General features: G+C 44.7%; 1 protein-coding gene across 1 annotated transcript in view; it reads right to left on the bottom strand.

Moving 5' to 3' along the window:
- Positions 1-22,285, bottom strand: part of LOC129698553 (diacylglycerol kinase beta) — a 440,909-nt gene that overhangs the window by 342,477 nt on the left and 76,147 nt on the right. Inside the window, exon 5 of the mRNA XM_055637631.1 lies at positions 12,370-12,540. Coding sequence (XP_055493606.1) covers positions 12,370-12,540 — 171 coding nt within the window. The remainder of the gene's footprint in view (positions 1-12,369; positions 12,541-22,285) is intronic.

Genomic DNA, 22,285 nt, shown 5'->3' with positions numbered 1-22,285 from the left:
AGTCTTTTGCTTTGAAGTCCTCTGACTTTATTGACTACTGTTTGCTGCCAGTAGTAGGCATGAGTGACATGAGTTGGTTGACGGAAAGGAATACATTTTTAATTGGTTGGTGTAGGAAGGAACTGCAGATGCTGGTTTACACTGAAGATAGACACAAAATGCTGGAGTAACTCAGCGGGACAGTCAGCATCTATGGAGAGAAGGAATGGGTGACGTTTCAGGTCTGAAGAAGGATCTCGACTCGAAACGTCACCCATTCCTTCTCTCCAAAGATGTTGCCTGTCCCACTGGGTTACTGACGAATGGGCATCTTGGCCAGGCCCAGGAGTAAACCGACAGGAAACTCGCCCCCCCCCCCCCCCCCCCCGATCGGCACTCCCTACTCCCTGCCTTGTGTCCAAACACCGTGGGACTAAAATGCAACCAGAACTTGAGGAGCAACCCCTCCAGATATTCATACAGGGGCAGCAACCTCACACACTCCATATAAACATGGAACATGGTCTCTACCTCGTCGCAGAAAATACAGCTGGCCGACGAGCCCATGAACCGGCCCTGTGCAACACTTTCCACCCCTCTCTCTGTCTCTGTCCCTCTGTCCCTCTCTCCCTCTCTCCCTCTCACTCTCTCCCTCTATGGCAGCTTTGGCCGGGCCCTCTCATAGATGAACTGAGGCCCAGGCCAATTTCAATTTTAGAGGCCCCCAAATCAAGATCTGTTTGAGGCAGAAAGACATGAGGCACTCGTTGCCACCACCTCTGACAGGACCTGCCTTTGGCAACCTCTCCTTCTGCTGCTGTTACCGTTGGCAACGTCCCATTTGTGATGTCATTGTCGTCTCGGCAGCTTGAGATTGGTGCACTGTGAGTGGCATTGTGACATCATCAGTGGAAACTCCTGGAAAAAGGCTGAATGTGAGAACCGTTTTTTGCCTTTTTTAAAAAACTTGAATCAAGTTGTGAAATATAGGATGAAATCTTAAGTGAACCTGATGACGGAGTGGAGGGCAAAAATTGTCAGAATATGTAAAAATGTAAGCGCTAGGGCGTAGCTTTTTGAGGAATATACAAAGAATACAGACACACATACAAACACACATACAACACACATTCAAGATGAGACTTTTATAGGTATACTAGACCAAGTGCAGACCCATTGGGTCTGTTCCCCCAATGTGCGGTTGCGTTACGGTTACGGAGGGGGGGGGGGGGGGGGGCATGCAGTGTCACACACACTAACCACCCCCACAAACACACTAACTACCCCCCCCGCACACATGCTAACTACACCCTTGATATTATATTAATATTAATAATTTGCTTCTTTTACACCCATAACCGTCATATCTACTGGCACATAGCCCCCAACTCGCAGGCGCTTCTAGGGGGGTGGGGGGTAGAGAATGAGGGCAGAGAGAGAAGGGGCAGAGACAGAGAGAGGGGGGCAGAGACAGAGAGAGGGGCAAGAAACAGAGGGAGAGGAGGGTGGAGGTAGAGAGAGAGAGATGGGGGGAGAGAGAGAAAGGCGGGGGAGAGAGAGAGAGGTGGGGGAGTGAGAGAGAGAGAGAGAGGAGGGGAGAGAGAAAGAGAGGAGGGAGAGAGAGAGAGAGAGAGAGAGGAGGGGAAAGAGAGAGAGAGGGGGGAAGAGAGAGAGAGAGGGGGGTCCGCAAGGTGTTTTCAAAGCTCGCTTGCCCACTCGCAAAGTTTTTTTCAAAAGAATTCCACGCCGCGCGACGGACAGCGCTCTCGTTTTGCAGCGGGAGGGAGGGAGGGGCGTATCTTCACTCGCTGCGCCGGGGGCAGGTTTCCCAGAGGCAGTAATGGCCGCAAGGGCAACCTTCTCATCGCGTGCCCTGCGCGACGATAACGGCCGACACCATGTTCTACCATCGGGCGGGAGAGAGGGAGAGGATTCAGAAGCAAGCCGGCGACTGGCCTTGACCTGCTGTTATCTCCCGATCTGCAGAACGCTCATTCTTTCTGCGTGTTATGAAGAGGGGGGGGGAGTGGTAACATCCCTCGTGGAAAACTGCGCATGCACGTTGACATTAATCCAGCGTGCCGGGGGGGGGGGGGGGGGGGGGGGGGGGGCGGGGGGTGGGGGGTTGGGGGGTGGGGGGGGGGGGGGGGCACGAGGAAAGGCAATGTGAGGTCAGCAGCTGGGCAACCTTAATGTTTAAAAAAAAATGTTAGTTTGGTTATAGATTTTAGAAATATCTCGGGAAATAATGGACCAGAATTATTGGGGATTGCATTTTTGAAATCACAAGGAAATTCTCTACTGAAATATGTAAAAATGTCCCCGTTGTCCCTAGTGTGTATGGGATAGGGTGAGTGTGTGATGATCACAAGAGGAAAACAGACTATACAAAATAAATTTTGAGACGTTGGAAATAACGTAAAGTTTGATCTTTCAAGAAAGTCAACTCTGTTAAATTGTTCCCATGACTACCAACAAAAACAAAAAGAAACGCACAGAACTTCAAAGGGACTCATGTTTTCCAGCACAGCAGATCTGATAAATAGCATCAGAAATAAAATAGTTACTGCCAGCAGAAACTTCTAAGAGCAAGAGGTTCTAATTGATAGAGATTTTGTGCTTAATAATATAATATTAGTAAAATGATTGTATAAGTATTGTATTGTATTCAAATTTATTGTCATTGTCTCAATTAGAGACAACGAAATGAATTTCCCTTTACAGTCAGTATCATAAAAATAAATAAATAATAAATAATAAAACATTGGACACTTGGTTCAGAAAAAGAGAGAGATTTACAATAATTATAGGCAGCATGGAGTAAATGAGATGCTTGAGGAGTATAAAGAATGTAAAAAGAATCTTAAGAAAGAAATTAGAAAAGCTAAAAGAAGATATGAGGTTGCTTTGGTAAGTAAGGTGAAAGTAAATCCAAAGGGTTTCTACAGCTATATTAATAGCAAAAGGATAACGAGGGATAAAATTGGTCCATTAGAGAGTCAGAGTGGACAGCTATCTGCAGAGCCAAAAGAGATGGGGGAGATATTGAACAATTTATTTTCTTCGGTATTCACCAAGGAGAAGGATATTGAATTATGTGAGGTAAGGGAAACAAGTAGAGTAGCTATGGAAACTATGAGATTCAAAGAAGAGGAAGTAGTGACACTTTTGAAAAATATAAAAGTGGATAAGTCTCCAGGTCCTGAAAGGATATTCCCAAGGACATTGAGGGAGGTTAGTGTAGAAATAGCAGGGGCTATGACAGAAATATTTCAATTGTCATTAGAAACGGGAATAGTGCCGGAGGATTGGTGTACTGCGCATGTTGTTCCATTATTTAAAAAGGGTTCTAAGAGTAAACCTAGCAATTATAGACCTGTTAGTTTAATGGAAAGGATACTTAGAGATAATATATATAAGCATCTGGATAAACAGGGTCTGATTAGGAACAGTCAACATGGATTTGTGCCTGGAAGGTCATGCTTGACTAATCTTCTTGAATTTTTTGAAGAGGTTACTCGGGAAATTGATGAGGGTAAAGCAGTGGATGTTGTCTATATGGACTCCAGTAAGGCCTTTGACAAGGTTCCTCATGGGAGGTTGGTTAAGAAGGTTCAATTGTTGGGTATTAATAGTGGTGTAGCAAGATGGATTCAACAGTGGCTGAATGGGAGATGCCAGAGAGTAATGGTGGATGGCTGTTTGTCAGGTTGGAGGCCGGTGACTAGTGGGGTGCCACAGGGATCTGTGTTGGGTCCACTGTTGTTTGTCATGTACATCAATGATCTGGATGATGGTGTGGTAAATTGGATTAGTAAGTATGCAGATGATACTAAGATAGGTGTTGTTGTGGATAATGAAGTAGATTTTCAAAGTCTACAGAGCGATTTAGGCCATTTGGAAGAGTGGGCTGAAAGATGGCAGATGGGGTTTAATGCTGATAAGTGTGAGGTGCTAAATCTTGGCAGGACAAATCAAAATAGGACGTACATGGTAAATGGTAGTGAATTGAGGAATGCAGTTGAACAGAGGGATCTAGGAATAACTGTGCACAGTTCCCTGAAGGTGGAATCTCATGTAGATAAGGTGGTAAAGAAAGCTTTTGGTGTGCTGGCCTTTATAAATCAGAGCATTGAGTATAGAAGTTGTGATATAATGTTAAAATTGTACAAGGCATTGGTGAGGCCAATTCTGGAGTATGGTGTACAATTTTGGTTGCCTAATTATAGGAAGGATGTCAACAAAATAGAGAGAGTACAGAGGAGATTTACTAGAATGTTGCCTGGGTTTCAGCAACTAAGCTACAGAGAAAGGTTGAACAAGTTAGGTCTTTATTCTTTGGAGCGCAGAAGGTTAAGGGGGTACTTGATAGAGGTCTTTAAAATGATGAGATAGACAGAGTTGACGTGGATAAGCTTTTCCCATTGAGAGTAGGGAAGATTCAAACAAGAGGACATGATTTGAGAATTAAGGGACAGAAGTTTAGGGGTAACATTGAGGGGGAACTTATTTAGTCAGAGAGTGGTAGCTGTGTGGAATGAGCTTCCAGTGGAAGTGGTGGAGGCAGGTTCGATTTTATCAATTAAAAATAAATTGGATAGGTATATGGACGGGAAAGGAATGGAGGGTTATGGTCTGAGTGCAGGTAGATGGGACTAGGGGAGAATATGTGTTCGGCACGGACTAGAAGGGCCAAGTTGTCCTGTTTCCGTGCTGTAATTGTTATGTGTTATATGGTTATATTAGCTGCTCCATGCCAACTCCTCTGTAACATCCTCCGACCACTGCTGGGGCAAAAGTAATAATTCATTTTCAATAACCTTTGCTTTCAAATTTTTATTTAGAATTTCTACAGATGTTTAAAGATGTTTCCCTTTTGATGTCACATCCAACTACTAAAAGAGTAGGAAGGAACTGCAGATGCTGGTTTACACTGAAGATAAACACAAACGCTGGAGTAACCCAGCGAGACAGGCAGCATCTCTCGAGAGAAGGAATGGGTGACGTTTCGGGTTGAGAGGATCTGAAGACGGGTATAGACCCGAAACATCGCCCATCTCTTCTATCCAGAGATGCTGCCTGACCCGTTGAGTTACTCCAGCATGTTGTATCTATCAACTAATAAAAGATGTGGGTTTCAAATATCTTTGCCCTTTCCACTTGTAAATATATTCAGATGGAAAAATCAATCTTATCTTTATGCATACAACCTTATTAAATGCACACCTGCCATGTAGAAAATAAATGAAGATGAGTCGTAAATCTGATTGCAGTAAGGTGCCGGTGCAATCAACATGAGAATACCATGCTGTGAAGAAAGACAATAATTACATCAAGTTACTATAGAAGTTACAGTCAATCCCAGTTCCCAATCTGACTTGACACACCACTTAAAGAAGCTATTGATTGGAATTTTAAATATTACATGTATTAATACTATTATATTTCCGGTGGCGCTGGTGCCAGCTGCCTCCACCTTCAGCCCGGTATCTTTTTGTTTTTTTGTTTTTTTTGTTATGTTGAAGTGTGTTTTTTATGTTTTTTTAATGTCTTAATGTGGGGGAAGAGGGTCAGTGCAGGGGATACCGTCCTTCAGTCGCTTCCTGGAGAGGACGCGACTATTATTCGAATCTCTTTCCAATTTTTACTATTTCCTTTCAACCGAACAGGGACATAAAGATTCTGTACTTTAAAAATGTCATCATTAAATGTCCTCCATTTCTCTTCCACATCTTTCCCATCAAACAAAATGTCCCAATTCACTCCTTTTTAATCCTTTCACATCTCCTCAAAGTTAGCCTTTCTCCAATCAAAAATCTCAACCCTAGGTCCAGTTCTGACCCTCTCAATAATTATATTGAAACTAATGGTATTGTGATCACTGGACCCGAACTGTTCCCCAACACATACCTCCGCCACCTGACCCATCTCATTTCCTAACAGGAGGTCCAGCACTGCCCCTTCTCTTGTAGGTACCTCTATGTATTGCTGCAAAAAACTATCCTGCACACATTTTACAAACTCCAAACCATCCAGCCCATTTACAGAATGTGTTTCCCAGTCTATGTGTGGAAAATTGAAATCTCCCACAATCACTACCTTGTGTTTACTACTAATATCTGCAATCTCCTTACATATTTGCTCTTCCAATTCTCGCTCCCCATTTGGCGGTCTATAATACACCCCTATAAGTGTTGTTACCCCTTTCCCATTTCTCAGTTCCACCCAATTAGCCTCCCTAGACGAGCCCTCTAATCTATCCTACCAAAGCACTGCTGTAATATCTTCCCTGACAAGCAATGCAACACCTCCACCTCTTGCCCCTCCAATTCTATCACACCTGAAGCAACGACATCCTGGAATATTTAGTTTCCAATCACAGCCCTCCTGCAACCATGTTTCACTGATCGCCACAACATCATACTTCCAGGTGTCAATCCAGGCTCTAAGTTCATCCACTTTTCTTACAATGCTCCTAGCATTAAAATACACACATTTAAGAAACCCACCCCCTCATATTCTCTGTTTATTGTCTTTTTCTTCTTTCTCCCCTACATTTTGGGTCAGAGTGCTACCCTTCTCTGCCTCCTGCCTCACACACTGAATACTAGCTTTCCCTATTTGAGTCCCTCCCCCCAACCATTCTAGTTTAAAGTCTCCTCAGTAGCCTTTGCAAATCTCCCCGCCAGGATATTGGTCCCCCTCGGGTTCAAGTGCAACCCATCCTTTCTGTACAGGTCGCACCTTCCACAAAAGAGGTCCCAATGATCCAGAAACTTGAATCCATACCCACTGCACCAGTCCTTCAGCCACGCATTTATCCTCCACCTCGCTCCATTCCTACTCTCACTGTCGCGTGGCACAGGCAGTAATCCTGATATGGTTACTTTTGCGGTCCTTCTCCTTAACTCTTTACCTAATTCCCTAAATTCTCCTTTCAGGACCTCTTCTCTTTTTCTACCTATGTCATTGGTACCTATATGTACCACGACCTCGTGCTCCTCTCCCTCCCATTTCAGGATATCTTGGACCCGTTCAGACACATCCCAGACCCTGGCACCAGGGAGGCAAACTACCATCCGGGTCTCCTGTCTGCGTCCACAGAATCGCCTATCCGACCCCCTGACTATAGAGTCCCCTATTACTATTGTCCTCCTCTTCTTTTCCTTACCCTTCTGAGCAACAGGGTCGGTCTCTGTACCGGAGGCCCGGCCGCTGTTGCTACCCCCAGGTATGCTGTCCCTCCTCAACAGTACTCAAACAGGAGTACTTATTGTCAAGTTGTACAGCCACCGGGGTACTCTCTAGTAATATACCTCTCCAACCTCTTGTTTTTCACTGCCATCAGTGCAAGCAGTACTCAGGGCAAGCCGATATGGTCAGTGCAATGCTACTGTCTAAATATCAGTGTGCATATTTTAATTTGGGTTCTTGTCATCAATCTCAATGTTGTTCCCAATGCTGCTGTTACTTTACATCTGGCCAAAGGTTACAGCAAATTGAAAGTAAAAAACACAACATACCAATTTCACTTCTTGTGGCAGTAAGTCAACTCACCTCCGGACCTAACATCCAAGGTGCGAGATATACTCAAATCATGCCAGAATACTAGTCACCATTAGAATCCTTGTGCATATATTGGATATAACTGCTTTACACAAAACATTTAACTAAATGCTGGTAACAGCGTAACTGAAGTACAGCACTTACAACAGAACATGGTGCTAGGTTTTTGCAACATATAGTATCCATGAGCCCTCGATCATTCGAAGCAAGGACTGCGGTTGTTCATCGAACTTCCCTGTACTCCACAGATGAATACAGGTTTGTAGGTCAATTGTCTTGGTATAAGTGTAAAAATTGTCCCTATGGTGGTGTTAATGTGCGGGGATTGCTGGTTGGTGCAGACTCGGGGGCTGAAGGGCTTGTTTCCGCGCTGTATCTCAAAAACGAAAACTGACTCCATATTAAACAGCCGAAGTGCAACATAAAAACATGTCAATTAAATAAATCCAACGCAAGCTTAAAATACAGAGGTCAGCCGGAGTAAGAAGGGAAGAAAGTGAGAGCCAGTGCCATCTCACTATTTTCAGTGGACTATTGGTGCAATTGCAGTTCACCAAAGTCAATGATATGAGGCCACCACCATGTAGATCATGGCCAGTCATTCCAATGGCTTTGTTCTGAGGTTAGTAATGCAAGGACAATGTGCATGGCTTTACACAAATGCCGAAGATTTTCATAACATGTTCAGTAGAAAGGCTTATCAGATCATTTGCAACATCTCCCTTTCATCAAAGAAAGGTTTAAGTGCAGGAAACTAACTGTTGAAATGATCAAAACTCCCTTTGATCGTTCAATAGCAGAGCTTGTGAGTTGATGCATAGAAATCGTAACGGGATTCAATAGTAGCAACATCAGTTCTCAGCATTATATTACAATTATTTGAGTTTAAAATCCTCCTGATCATTGACATCTCTTTTTTCCTCTGTTTCAGGGGAGGCAATTGCTGGTCATATTTTGATTATGTTTCATGTAAGGCAAAAAGAAAGTCTTGGTTAATTGAAACACTGTGAAACTAGCAAAGTTAGTAACTAGATAGACACAAAGTGCTGGAGTTAAGGGCCTGTCCCACCAGCATGCGATTGCATGCGTCTAGCGCGACCAAACGTGGTGGCTTGAGGCGTACGGCCTCGCGGGGCCGGTCCCACTTCCAACCGCGGAGCCGTCTGGAGTTATGCGGAGCTGGTCCCGACATCATACTCAGCAATCAGCTGGGCAGGAGGCGGGCCGACTGAATTTGGATGTCGCACAGCGTCGGGCGGTTACATCATTACGCAATGGCACGCCAGGCAGTGACGTCATTGCATAACGCCACGTGCTAGGCGTACGCCATCAAGACACTGCGTATGGCGTCAAGACGCCTCGTACAGCGTCGAGACGCTACATACGCCTGTCAAGGCGCTGCGTACGGCCTCAATGTAGCTGCGGGCCGACAGGCCGTTGCTGCGCAGAATTTTTGGACGGTGTCAGTTTTTCGGAGCCCCGTGCGATGTCGGGACCAGCCCCGCACAACTCCATACGGCTCCGGCGATCGAAGTGGGACCGGCCCCATGGGGCCGTACGGCTCAAGCGACCACTTTAGGTCGCGCTAGCCGCATGCAGTCGCATGCTGGTGGGACAAGCCCTTAACTCAGCGGGACAGGCAGCATCTCTGGAGAGAAGGAATGGGATGATGTTTCGGGTCAAGACTTTGTCTGTAGTCCTCCTCTTCTTCGTATCAACCAGAGTAAATACCAACACTCTTTAAAACCTTTCCATTCTGCCATACTGTAATGATTCAATGGAGAATTATAATCCAAGTGTTATTTTCCAATGTTATAAACCCAACTGCCTTGCTATTTCCTAAGCCCAAGGGGGTCACTTTATCCCAAAATTCTTCCATTCATCAAAATTAGCTTATATTTAAAATCTTTCTTTATTACTCAATGCTTACATTAATTGCTGTTAATTTTATCTCCGTGAATGTTCTGAATTAGTGTTTGACTGTAAAATAAATCATTGTACGACAGCTAAAATTGTATTTAGGAAGTTGTTTTTTGGCAGCATAAATGTAAATGATGAGGTTATTCTATCAATATGAAGTTAATAGACTTCAAGGGATTCGTAAAATCAGGGCACTGAAGCATAGTTTCATGCTTAAATCAACATGCTCCTGAATAATTGTCATAATAGATTTAGAGGACAGATTTCAAAACATTCACAGCAGTTATTTGATGAAATGCTTTCGAAGAGAATATGGAGTTTATAGCAGTGAGTTTACGAGCCTCAGTTTTAAAATAGAGCAGAATTTATCATTAAACTGTCATTTGACGTCTTGTTTCTATTTAAGTATTCGTATTAGCTTATTCTTGCCAAACATGTCTGGAACAGGGCAATTCGTCGTTTCTGAATAGTTCCAGCCAGCAGACTGGAGAAAAGACGATTCATAAATCTTCATAAATCCAGAATTATTTGGACATTTCATGATCTGATTTCATACGGTCATTTTGGATGGCCAGTAAAAGATTGTAATCCGTGCAAATACAAATATCACCAAGGGGAAACCAAAATGTACAGCTCATAATTCAAATTACCCAAATAAGTAATGATGTAGGTAGGAAGGTTGAAGGTAGAAAAATATTATTTTTAAAATAAAATGTTGGACTATTTCATCTAGTCTAACAATCTAACGCTCTAACAATCATTCCAGGCAATGTCTATGTTCTGACAGACCCAAAACGCTGGAGTAACTCAGCGGGCCAGACAGCATCTCTGGGGAGAAGGAATGGGTGACGTTTCAGGTTGAGACCCTTCTTCAGACTGTCAGAGGGAGGTGGGGATACAGAGATAAGGAAGTGTAAGGTGTGAATACAAGATAAAGGGGGTGGAGATCAAGGGAAATGTAGAATAGATTATTGATAGCTCGGAGAATGTAACAACAAAGCAAAGAAAGATAAAATATAAACAAGGACAGTCAGACTAGTTGGAGAACTGGGAAAGGTGAGGGATGGAGAGACAGGGAAAGCAAGGATTACTTGAAGTTAGAGAAATCGATATTCATACCTCTGGGGTGCAAGCTGCCCCAGCGAAATATGAGGTGCCATTCCTCCAATTTGTGCTGGGCCTCACTCTGACAATGGAGGAGGCCCCGGACAGAAAGGTCAGTGTGGGAATGGGAGGGGGAGTTAAAGTGTTTAGCAACCGGGAGATCAGGTAGGTTAATGCGGATTGTTCTGACAATCAACCCAGGCAAGGTCAATGTTCTGACAATCATCGGGGACAAGGTCTATGCTCTAACATTCCTCCCAGGGAAGGTCAATGCCCAGAAAATGCTCTCGGACACCTTTCTGTTTACAATGGCAAAGTCACAAATTTCTCAAAAGTGAATGAATTCAGACTGGATTCGCAAAAGAGAATTTTAAGTATTTAAATTCAATTATTGCATGGTCTAATGGAAATGTTTAAGCACTGTAATGTGATTGTGTTAATCTGACAATTTCAAGCGTATATCACTCTTTCCCCAATATTTTGTTTCCAATGCTCCAATTAATCTTTGCTGAACTATAAATGAGTGCTGTGAGTGAAAATGCCGGCTGTTGTTTCAATGAAACATGCATAATAATTTAGGCTCTGGCAGACCCATGAACAGTGGGTCGTGCAATAGTTCAGCGCTAGTTGTAGGAAAAGAGTAAAATGCAATTTCAATGTTCAATATACCTTCCGCGTGAGCAGATAAAACTAGCACAAAGATCATATAGAACCCTTTTTCAACATCAATTTTTTTCTTCTATTTTCTTCCTGTAATAAATACTTCTGGATATAGAAGCCCTTTGATAAAACCGGCTACCGTTAAACTGCAAATTGCAGTGAATTGCAAGCCCAGACCATCACACAAACCAACCCCCCTTCTATTGAGTCCATTTATACCTCACGCTGCCTTGGCAGGCCAGCAGCGTAATCAAGGACGAGTCGCACCCTGGTCACTCCCTCTCCTACCCTATCCTATCGGACAGGGGGTATAGAAGTGTGAAAACGCACATCTCCAGATTCATGGACAGTTTCTTCCCGCTGTTATCAGGCAACTGAATCATCCTACCACAACCAGAGAGCAGTGCTGATCTACTATCTACCTCACTGGTGACCCTCGGACTATCTTTGATTGGACTTTGCTGTCTTTACCTTGCACTAAACGTTATTCCCTTATCATGTATCCATATACAGTGAATGGCTCGATTGTAATCATGCATTGTCTTTCCGCTGACTGGATAGCACGCAACAAAAGTACTCCAGTACACGTGTCAATACACTGAACTGAAATTGGAACTGATATGATTGCAACATGGAAAATTACCGATTTTTTCTTTCTGAAATTAAATCACAGTTCACATATTATAGTAGAATTAGGCCATTTGTCCCATCCAGTCTACTCCACCATTCTGCCTCCTAATCCAATTTTCCTGGCGTCTTCCCATAACCCTTGACACCCGTTCTAATCAAGAATTTGTCTAACTCTGCCTTAAAAATATCTACTGACTTGGCCTCCACAGCCCTCTGTAGCAATGAGTTCCACAGATTAACTACCCTTTGACTAAAGAAGTTCCTCCTCATCTCCTTTCTATAAGATCGCCCTTTAATTCTGAGGCTGTGACCTCTGGTCCTGGACTCTCCCACCAGTGGAAACATTCTTTCCACATCCACTCTATCCAGGTCTTTCATTATTCTGTAAGTTTCAATGAGGTCCCCCTTCAACCTTCTAAACTCCAGTGAGTACAGGCCCAGTGCTGTCAAACGCTCATAGTAATAACTGCCCAGCTATCTGATTCTGACAAAAGTTAATGGTTAACTTACATTCCAGTTTATCCTCGGCTGTTCCACGCTCCAACAGCGACAGGTAGCAAACAATATCCTTTAGGTAGACCACTTGTGGCATCTGGGGCTGCAGCATGTGAGCTGGTGCCTTCAGGGGGCTGTGACTCTTCCGAAGTGATAAACTCATCTTCTTATCTAGACTCTTTGTACCTGTTAAATGAAAAGGTAGAATTAACCTTAACTGTTTTATATGGAGTGAGGGGTTGGGAAAAGATTGGGGATTGATAGGATAGATAGTTACTTTGTTTGGTTGTCATACATTGAGCTGAATTATTTTGGCGATCGTGCTTAGCCATTTAAATTGTATTAAGTCTCCGACTCTCCACTGTACTGTTTTGTGCTGTATTAACTTCTAATAAAATAAACACAAAAAAAAAAAAAAAAAAAAAAAGTCTCCGACTTAGTACATTGTGATGCGTGGAACTTAAGGGCCACTTGGGCGTCATTTGCGAGTCATTTATGTGACATCATTGACGCGTCAGGACGCACGGCGACATTTGTTCCGTTGTAGGTACATACGAAACATAATCATTCTTCACTTCACTTGCAGGATGCCCTGCAGTACCCGCCTTGGTCTCTGCGCACCTTCATCCCACCAGCAGTGAACGTTGGGCTGGGCCAAGCTGGCCATCAGCGAGTCACGGCGCCAGGAGGCTACTGCCCCTTTTCCGGGGTTACGTCCACGCCCGATGGTGTTAGAGAGGGACCACGCGCTGTCCGCGGGCACCCTGGGGGATTTCCGGGCCCGCTGGGCACCGCGGGGGATTGAATGCATCCTTGACAAGGAGTGTAACATAGTTCTATAATAGTTTATTTAGTATATTTGCTTGTCGTATTATGGTGGTGGGTTCTGGTTTATTTTATTGTATTGTAAATATTATTTTTAATAATTTAATAATTGTTTTGATAAAGAAAATTGTGAAGATTGATGTCTGGATGATATCGTCATAAATAGGTAAACCATGACAGCAGAGAGTCACCTACATTCACTGAACAATCACACATTAATAGTGTCTCATGATCCCTGAATCTATGTTAAGGGTCATTGAACTAAGCTCCCTGAACATGCAATCTCCAGTGAGTAACACAGTAAGACAGTCAGCTCAGAGTAAAATTGAATAAAAGATTCATAATTCTTTGGTTGAAGCTCTTAATAAAGCTACTTTGGAATACAATTTCCATGTAGATTCCCTCACATTTCAGGGTACATCAGCCCCCAAAATGGTCCAGTGTAGTGTGAAGGAAGGAACTGCAGATGCTGGTTTCAACCGAAGATTGACACAATATGCTGGAGTAACTGACGAGGGTAAAGCAGTGGATGTTGTCTATATGGACTTTAGTAAGGCCTTTGACAAGGTTCCTCATGGAAGGTTGGTTAAGAAGGTTCAACTGTTGGGTATAAATGCAGGAGTAGCAAGATGGATTCAACAGTCGCTGAATGGGAGATGCCAGAGAGTAATGGTGGATGGTTGTTTGTCAGGTTGGAGGCAGGTGACTAGTGGGGTGCCTCAGGGATCTGTGTTGGGTCCTTTGTTGTTTGTCATGTACATCAATGATCTGGATGAAGGTGTGGTAAATTGGAATAGTAAGTGTGCAGATGATACCAAGATAGGGGGTGTTGTGGATAATGAAGAGGATTTCCAAAGTCTACAGAGTAATTTAGGCCATTTGGAAGAATGGGCTGAAAGATGGCAGATGGAGTTTAATGCTGATAAATGTGAGGTGCTACACCTTGGCAGGACAAATCAAAATAGGACTTACATGGTAAATGGTAGGGAATTGAAGAATGCAGTTGAACAGAGGGATCTGGGAATAACCGTGCATAGTTCCTTGAAGGTGGAATCTCATATAGATAGGGTGGCAAAGAAAGCTTTTAGTATGCTAGCCTTTATAAATCAGAGCATTGAGTATAGAAGCTGGGATGTAATGTTAAAAATTGTACAAGGCATTGGTGAGACCAAATCTGGAGTATGGTGTACAATTTTGGTCGCCCAATTATAGGAAGGATGTCAACAAAATAGAGAGAGAGTACAGAGGAGATTTACTAGAATGTTGCCTGGGTTTCAACAATTAAGTTACAGAGAAAGGTTGAATAAGTTAGGTCTTTATTCTCTGGAGCGCAGAAGGTTAAGGGGGGACTTGATAGAGGTCTTTAAAATGATGAGAGGGATAGACAGAGTTGGTGGATCAGCTTTTCCCTTTGAGAATAGGGAAGATTCAAACAAGAGGACATGACTTCAGAATTAAGGGACAGAAGTTTAGGGGTAATATGAATATGCGGGGGAACTTCTTTACTCAGAGAGTGGTAGCGGTGTGGAATGAGCTTCCAGTGGAAGTGGTGGCGGCAGGTTCGTTGGTATCATTTAAAAATAAATTGGATAGGCATATGGATGAGAAGGGAATGGAGGGTTATGGTATGAGTGCAGGCAGGTGGGACTAAGGGAAAATAATTGTTCGGCATGGACTTGTAGGGCCGAGATGGCCTGTTTCCGTGCTGTAATTGTTATATGGTTATATGGTTATAACTCAGCGGGACAGGCAGCATCTCTGGAGAGAAGGAATGGAGGACGTTTCGGGTTGAGACCCTCTTCAGATGCTGCCTGACCCGCTGAGTTACTCCAGCATTCTGTGTCTTGGGTCCACAGTAGGATCACTTGATTAAACCTCATTGAGGGATCTCTTTGTTCAGGACATGTTTGAGAGAGCTCTCCTTTACACTGTGAAATCTACATTTCATGATATGAAAGTGGCTACTAAAAGAAAAAAGGTTCGATTTTATACCAGTGGGAAGGTTATTTGAGTGAAGCTAACTCATGTATTTACTCCAAATACCTGAGACGACAGCAAAATTAGATTCTGGAAATAGAAAAAATATCCTACACACACAAGGGACAATTTTACATTAATAACCAGGCCAATTAACCTGCAAACCAGTACGTCTTTGGAGTGTGGGAGGAAACCGAAGATCTTGGAGAAAACCCACGCAGCCACGGGGAGAACGTACAAACTCCGTACAGACAGCATCCGTAGTCGAGATCAAACCCGTGCCTTTGATGCTGCAAGGCAGTAGTTATACTGCTGCTCCACTGTGCCGCCCTATGTATGCTCTATACACCTTGAGTCAGTGCTGGAGATCTTATAACTCAAAAGGTAAGCAAGCCAATGGAACTGATCCAATGTCTCCAAGGAATCTGTGGGAAACTAGGGAAGAAATAGTGGGCTCGTGTCTGTGGGTGAGAATACCAACCTTGTGTTGCCAGGACCATATTTGAAATAGCCTTTTGCAAAAGGTACCCTTACACTTACATGAAGGAGGATAACAAATATTGTTTTCACAATAGCTTTTGCAATAATGAGCTGACAGAGTAACACTCATACTTTCAATTGTTAAAACTAGACTAAGTGGGACCCGTTGTGTCCCAGTCACACGGGAGACCCGGTCCCCCCCACCCCCCCCCCCCCAAGGCAACCCATTCCCCAATGCAATATTCCACCACACACCTGTTCCCCCAACGCAACCTGTTCCCCCAAAGCAATGTTCCACCAATCTGGGGAGGGGCTGTGGGTGTGTGGTAGAGGGGGTGTGTGGGGGAGGGAGGGGTGTGTGGGGGAGGGGGTATGTGGGGGAGTGGGGTTGTGGGGGTAGGGGAGGGGTGTATGTGAGGGGGAGGGGTGTATGTGGTGTGTGGGCTCAGCGACTCTGGCTCTGACCCCACTAAACGGCTGCAGGTCCCGGTTCCGGACTCACTCATCGGCTCCAAGACCCGGCGCCTGTCGCACTCAGTTGCTCCCAGCGGCTCCCAGCCCCAGCTGCACTCATCGGCACAGCCCCCTCCATGGAAAACAGCTGCCCACGAACAAAGGGGGGCATGTAGGAAGGGGAGGGGGGGGTGTTACCTTCATGGTGACTGGCAGGCGAGAAGACCAATCTGCTGATCTCACGATTATTTAAACATTCATAACTTTTTTGTTATTTCACCGATCGGAAAAAGCCTTGGGGCGGTTGGAGGAGAGGAGGACAGTGAGTAAGATGGCAAAAAGATCATAGTGATGTAAGGTAGCGTTTTATCTAAATATTATTTAAAATGTAGACAGAAGTGGTCAAGATGAGACTTTTAGTAATAGTATAGATGTGATCATTGACTTTGTTAAAAACAAATTCAACAATGATTTATTTAACATGAATCTTACCTATTTTTACTTTTAACATTTTGTATGGAATTTCTCCCACAATAGTCCAAGGAGGTTTTGGTGGTTAAATTATAAGACTATTAATCATAGTCTTGGTCCAATCCATAGACAAAATCAAATCCCATCATGACCACGGTGGAATTTGGAAAATAAAACGACACTAGCTAATCATTAGTAATGATGATTTTGCAAAAATACCAGATGATTGTTTCGTGGAGGTTGAAACAGAGAGGCCGTACTTGTAGTATTGCGTTCAGTTACTATCATTCCACGATTGGAAAGATGCCTTTGAGCTGGAAAGAGAGCAGAGAAGGTTTATGAGGGCGTTACCAGGATTCTGAGCTGCAGGGAGAGGTGGGCAGGCTAGACATTATTTCTTGGAGCGCTGGAGGCTGAGAGGTGATCTTCTGTAGGTGTACAACATCATGTGGGGAATAGAGCGTGACAATGCACGTTGTCTGGTTGCCAGAATGCATCATCTGCCAATGAGCTGGGCACTGATTTGAGACTCAAAGAAGGTACAGTCAGACCAGTTAACCTTGTAAGTGGGAGAGTCTAGATCTAGAGGTTATAACCTCAGAATTAAAGTCTTGTAGGAAGGAGATTAGGGGAAGTTTCCACGAGTATAGTGAGTCTGTGGAATTCTTTGCCACTGAAGGCTGTAGAGGACAGGTCCGTGGATATTTTTAAGGCAGAAATAGATGGATTCTTGATTAGTACGGGTGTCAGGGGTTATGGGGAGTAGGCAGGAGAATGGGGTTAGGATGGAGAGATAGATCAGCCATGATTGAATGGTGGAGTAGACTTGATGGGATGAATAATCTAATTCTACACCTATCACTGATGACCTCATGATTCAATGTATCAGAATCCTTTATGCTATTCCGTGGGTTGGAGTCATGGAGCAAGGTAACAAACCCTTCGGCCCAAGGTCCATGCCCACCAACGTCCATGCTCACCAAGGCCCCATTTCCAGGCCTTGGCGCATTTCCTTCCAACCTTTCCTATCAATGGAAAATAGACACAGAAAGCTGGAGTAATTCAGCGGGACAGGCAGCATCTCTGGAGAGAAGGAATGGGTGATGTTTCGGGTTGAGACCCTTCTTCAGACTGGTTAGGGATAAGGGAAACGAGAGATATAGATGGTGATGTGGAGAAATAAAGAACAATGCATGAAAAATATGCAAAAATGTAACACTAATAAAGGAAACAGGCCATTGCAAGCTGTAGGGTGAAAATGAGAAGCTGGTGCAACTTGGGTGGGGGAGGGATAGAGAGAGAGGGAATGCCGGGGCTACCTGAAGTGCGAGAAATCAATATTCATAACACTGAGCTGTAAGCTGCCCAAGCAAAATATAATAATAATAATAATAATAATAATGTTTATTTATATAAGATGCTGTTCCTCCAATTTGCGTTTAGCCTCACTCTGACAATGGAGGAGACCGTTGACAGAAAGGTCTGTGTGAGAATGGGAAGAAGAATTAAAGTGTGCAGCAACCAGGAGATCAGGTTGGTTCAGGCGGGCTGAGCGAAGGTGTTCCGTGAAACGATCGCCCAGTCTGCGGTTGGTCTCGCCGATGTATAAGAGTCCACATGTTGAACAACAGATACAGTAGATGAGGTTGGAGGAGGTGCAAGTGAACCTCTGCCTAACCTGAAAGGACTGTCAGGGTCCCATGACAGAGTCGAGAGAGGAGGTATAGGGACAGGTGTTGCATCTTCTGCGGTTGTAGGGGAAGGTACCTGGGTAGGGGGTGGGATGGGATGAGTTAACCGGGGAGTTGCGGAGGGAATGGTCTCTGCGGAATGTGGAAAGGGGTGGAGATGGGAAAATGTGGCTAGTGGTGGGATCCCATTGGAGGTGGCGGAAATTTCGGAGGATTATGTGTTGTATGCGATGGCTGATGGGGTGGACTCTGTTGCGACTAGGGGAAGGGGGAGCAAGTGCGGATCTGTGGGGTACAGAGGAGATGTAAGTGAGGGCCTCATCTATGATGGGAGAGGGGAACCCCTGTTCCCTAAAGAATGAGGACATCTCGGATATTCTAGTATGGAACATACTAGTGTCCTATCAATGGACTTGTTCCAATATCTTTTAAATGTTGCTATTTTACTTCGGAGTCACACGAGTGACTACGTGAAGAGCCCGCTGAGCACGCATGCACGGCATTGCGTTCAGCAGTGCAACCGCATCAGCAGTCAGGCGCTCCCGCTACAGGGTGAAAGAACGGACCGTCAGGTAAGTGCTCTGAGGTCGGGCTTTCTTTCACAGGAGAGCCTTCTGCTCTATTTCAGGCAGAGAACAAAGGCTCTTGAACAAACCTGTCCCCCGCTCGACTCCAACGGAGGAGCGTTCCATCTGGGGGGGGCAGCAACAGGCGGTAGGACCGCTTACCGGGTGCTCCGCCATCCCCGACACCGTGCGGAGCCCAGTCCCACTAGCGCCTGAGCAGCGGGCTGGATGTAAAGCTACCGAAGAAGCGTCCGGCCGGTGGCTTCCGACTTGTCGGACGGGAACGTCTCTCCACCCGCACAGGGGAGAGACAGCCGCCTGAGCCGCATGGAGCGGCTCCTGGAGCAGGTGCACCAGTGAGACGCGCAGCGTGAGGGGCGCTCTAGCAGGGGGAGTTCAGGCACTCCCTCCACAGTGTCTTGTGCACTGCCCATTGCTTCCTCCTTACCCGAGGGTAGCTTTGATGACCAGGACTGGGCTGGTCAAGAAGAGGGGACGCTGGCTGAAGATGTCGGGAGTATGCAAGGGGTGCAGGAACAGGAAGAGCTGCTGGGTGTAGTGGACCGCTACGTGGCAACCCCACGTGCAGGAAGACCGTTAGAGGCCAAACTAGCGGCCAGCATTAACCACCTCTCCAACAGGCCCCTACAGGAGCAGGTGGTCAATGAGGCCTTAGACACGTATATAGCTCCAGAGAACTGTGAGTCCCTTAAAGTGCCGGCTGTAAACAACCAAATCTGGGGGCACGTTGGGGCAAATATTCGGAACCAGGAGCTAAAACGGCAGCGGATCCTCAGGCTCCTGACGTCAGCCATCACATCGTTTGCTCGTTCCGTGGACAATACGGAGATGACCACAACCTCATCGTAAACAAATCATAAGACCTGCCATAAATCCTAAATTGGCGGAGTTGTGCAAAACTCCAGCCACTGAGCCTGACCCACTGCTCTTTGGCAAAGACCTCACAAAGCAAATGAAGGATATGGAAGGGGCCTCAAAAACGTTCGGTCTCATGAGGGCAGGCCCCGGGACGAGCAAACCAAAAACAATAATTCCCAAGCGGCAGCACCCCATCGCGTCCACCAGTCGACGTCCACCATATGGGACTGGTGAAAGCTCGAGGTCCGCATTCTATCACCGGAAGTCTTCTTTAGACCAGGGCCCAGAGCAGACCCCATGGAAAATGCGCCACCCCCCAACATCACCACCATGTCAGACAACGTGCAAGACTCGTTGGACCGGGAGGAAACAGAAGAAATACCCATAACCATGGAGGTAGGTGGGTCTGGTTCCTACCAGCATATAGAAAGAAGGGGCTTAATACTAACAGGGGGGAGATTACACCTGTTTAAAGAAGCATGGGAGTCTATCACGAGTGATCAGTATATACTCAATGGCATTAGTGGATACAAAATACAATTCATACTCGAAAAATTGCCACCAGTTTAACATTCACCTCAGAGGGTATTTTCCCTCTCAGTTAAAGAAAAACGCGAGGGACAAGCTGAACTGGTGAGACTAATTACAAAGGGTATCATTGAAAAAACAAAACATGAACCCTTGGAATTTGTATCAAATATATTCACTAAACCCAAAAAAGATGGTGGATGTCGCATCATCATTGACTTAACTTCACTAAATATGTTTGTTAAGTATATACATTTCAAAATGGAAACGTTTGTTACTGCCAAACAACTAATTTCCAAAGGATACTTCATGGCAAGCATTGATTTTAAAGATGCTTACTATTCAGTACCCATTCACACGGATCATCGCAGATACCTGAAATTTACCTGGATGGGGCAGCTATGGCAGTTTAAAGCGTTACCCAATGGTTTAACATCAGCCCCAAGATTATTCACAAAGATACTAAAACCAGCTCTGGCAATATATAGAAGACAAAAACATATTGTCATGGCATATCTTGATGATATCTTAATAGTAGGCAAGACCATGGAATTGACTATATCAGTTGTATCAGCTACCAAACAGTTGTTCGAAACCGTGGGATTTGTCTTACATCCAGATAAATCTAAGTTGAAGCCATCCACAACCATGGACTACTTGGGCTTCACAATTAATTCAGTCTACATGACTGTAACATTGCCAAGAGACAAAACAGTTGAATTGGCACAATCATGCAACAATTTAATGGTCAACGAATGACCAACTATTCGACAAGTAGCAAGAGTAATTGGGAAAATGGTAGCAGCACTTCCAGCTACACAATTCGGACCAAAACTTACAAAGAGCAAAGGTACAGGCACTAAAACGACATGCAGGTCATTACGATCGTGTCATGAAGTCACCCACTGAAGCAATATCAGAACTACAGTGGTGGGCAGAAAACATTTGGCATAGTTTCAGCCCTATTATCATCACAAACCCTACACTAGTTATCCAAAGAGATGCCAGTGCTCAAGGCTGGGGAGCAACTAACTCCATATCCAGCACAGGTGGTAGATGGACTAACCCAGAGTCATCATTACTACTTACACTGGGCATTAATTATCTAGAGATGTTGGGTGCCTTTTATGGTTTAAAAGCATATGCATCAAATATGCATCACTTGCATGTACGGTTCCAAATTGATAATACTATGGTGGTGGCCTACATTAACCATATGGGCGGCATAAAATCGTTATCATGCGACAAGTTAGCAACACAATTTGACAATGGTGTGTCAAAAGACATATTTGGCTATCAGCAACTTACCTACCAGGTAAGCTAAATACAGTGGCAGACACCAGGTCACGTAATTTAATGACAACATCGAATGGATGTTAAACCCCAAAATATTTGCAAAAGTTATCAAGCAATATGGCACGCCAGATATCGACTTATTTGCATCAAGACTAAATCACCAGGTACCTATGTATGTTGCTTGGGAACCAGACCCTGAGGCAACAGCGGTAGATGCGTTTGCGCTGGATTGGGGAAATTCTTCTTCTATGCATTTCCTCCCTTCTGCCTCATCAGTCGGGTACTATGCAAAATACAAATGGACTCTGCTTCAGATATTTTGATAGTACCCGACTGGCCTATGCAGCCATGGTTCCCAATACACCATGACATGGTTGTTGAAACTCCGATGGTATTCCCCAGTGACCCAGTTATTAACACCCAGTGTCGGGCACAAGCCACCCGTGCCATGAAAAAATCAAACTCCTGGGTTGCAGATTCTGCACAAACCACTTCTGGGACTGGGATTATCAGAACAAACCGCCAACACCATGTCAGCATCCCTCCGAACATCCACTAAAAAACAGCACTTGTCCAGCATCAAAAAATGGGAGAAGTACTGCTTGGATACAGGGACCACCTACTCAACCGCTACAGTTACTACATACTAGAATTCCTGGTGAACCTTCACCACGATGAAGGACTCGGCTACAGTGCCATCAACACAGCTAGAAGTGCCCTGTCTGTCTATTTAAAACCAGCTCCAGGACAACAGGCCATGGGGTC

This window comes from Leucoraja erinacea, chromosome 7 (assembly GCF_028641065.1).
Source record: "Leucoraja erinacea ecotype New England chromosome 7, Leri_hhj_1, whole genome shotgun sequence".
In the NCBI taxonomy this organism is placed as follows: Eukaryota; Metazoa; Chordata; class Chondrichthyes; order Rajiformes; family Rajidae; genus Leucoraja; species Leucoraja erinaceus.
The sequence above is the reverse complement of the archived record's forward strand: the minus strand, read 5'-3'. Positions and strand labels throughout refer to the sequence as shown.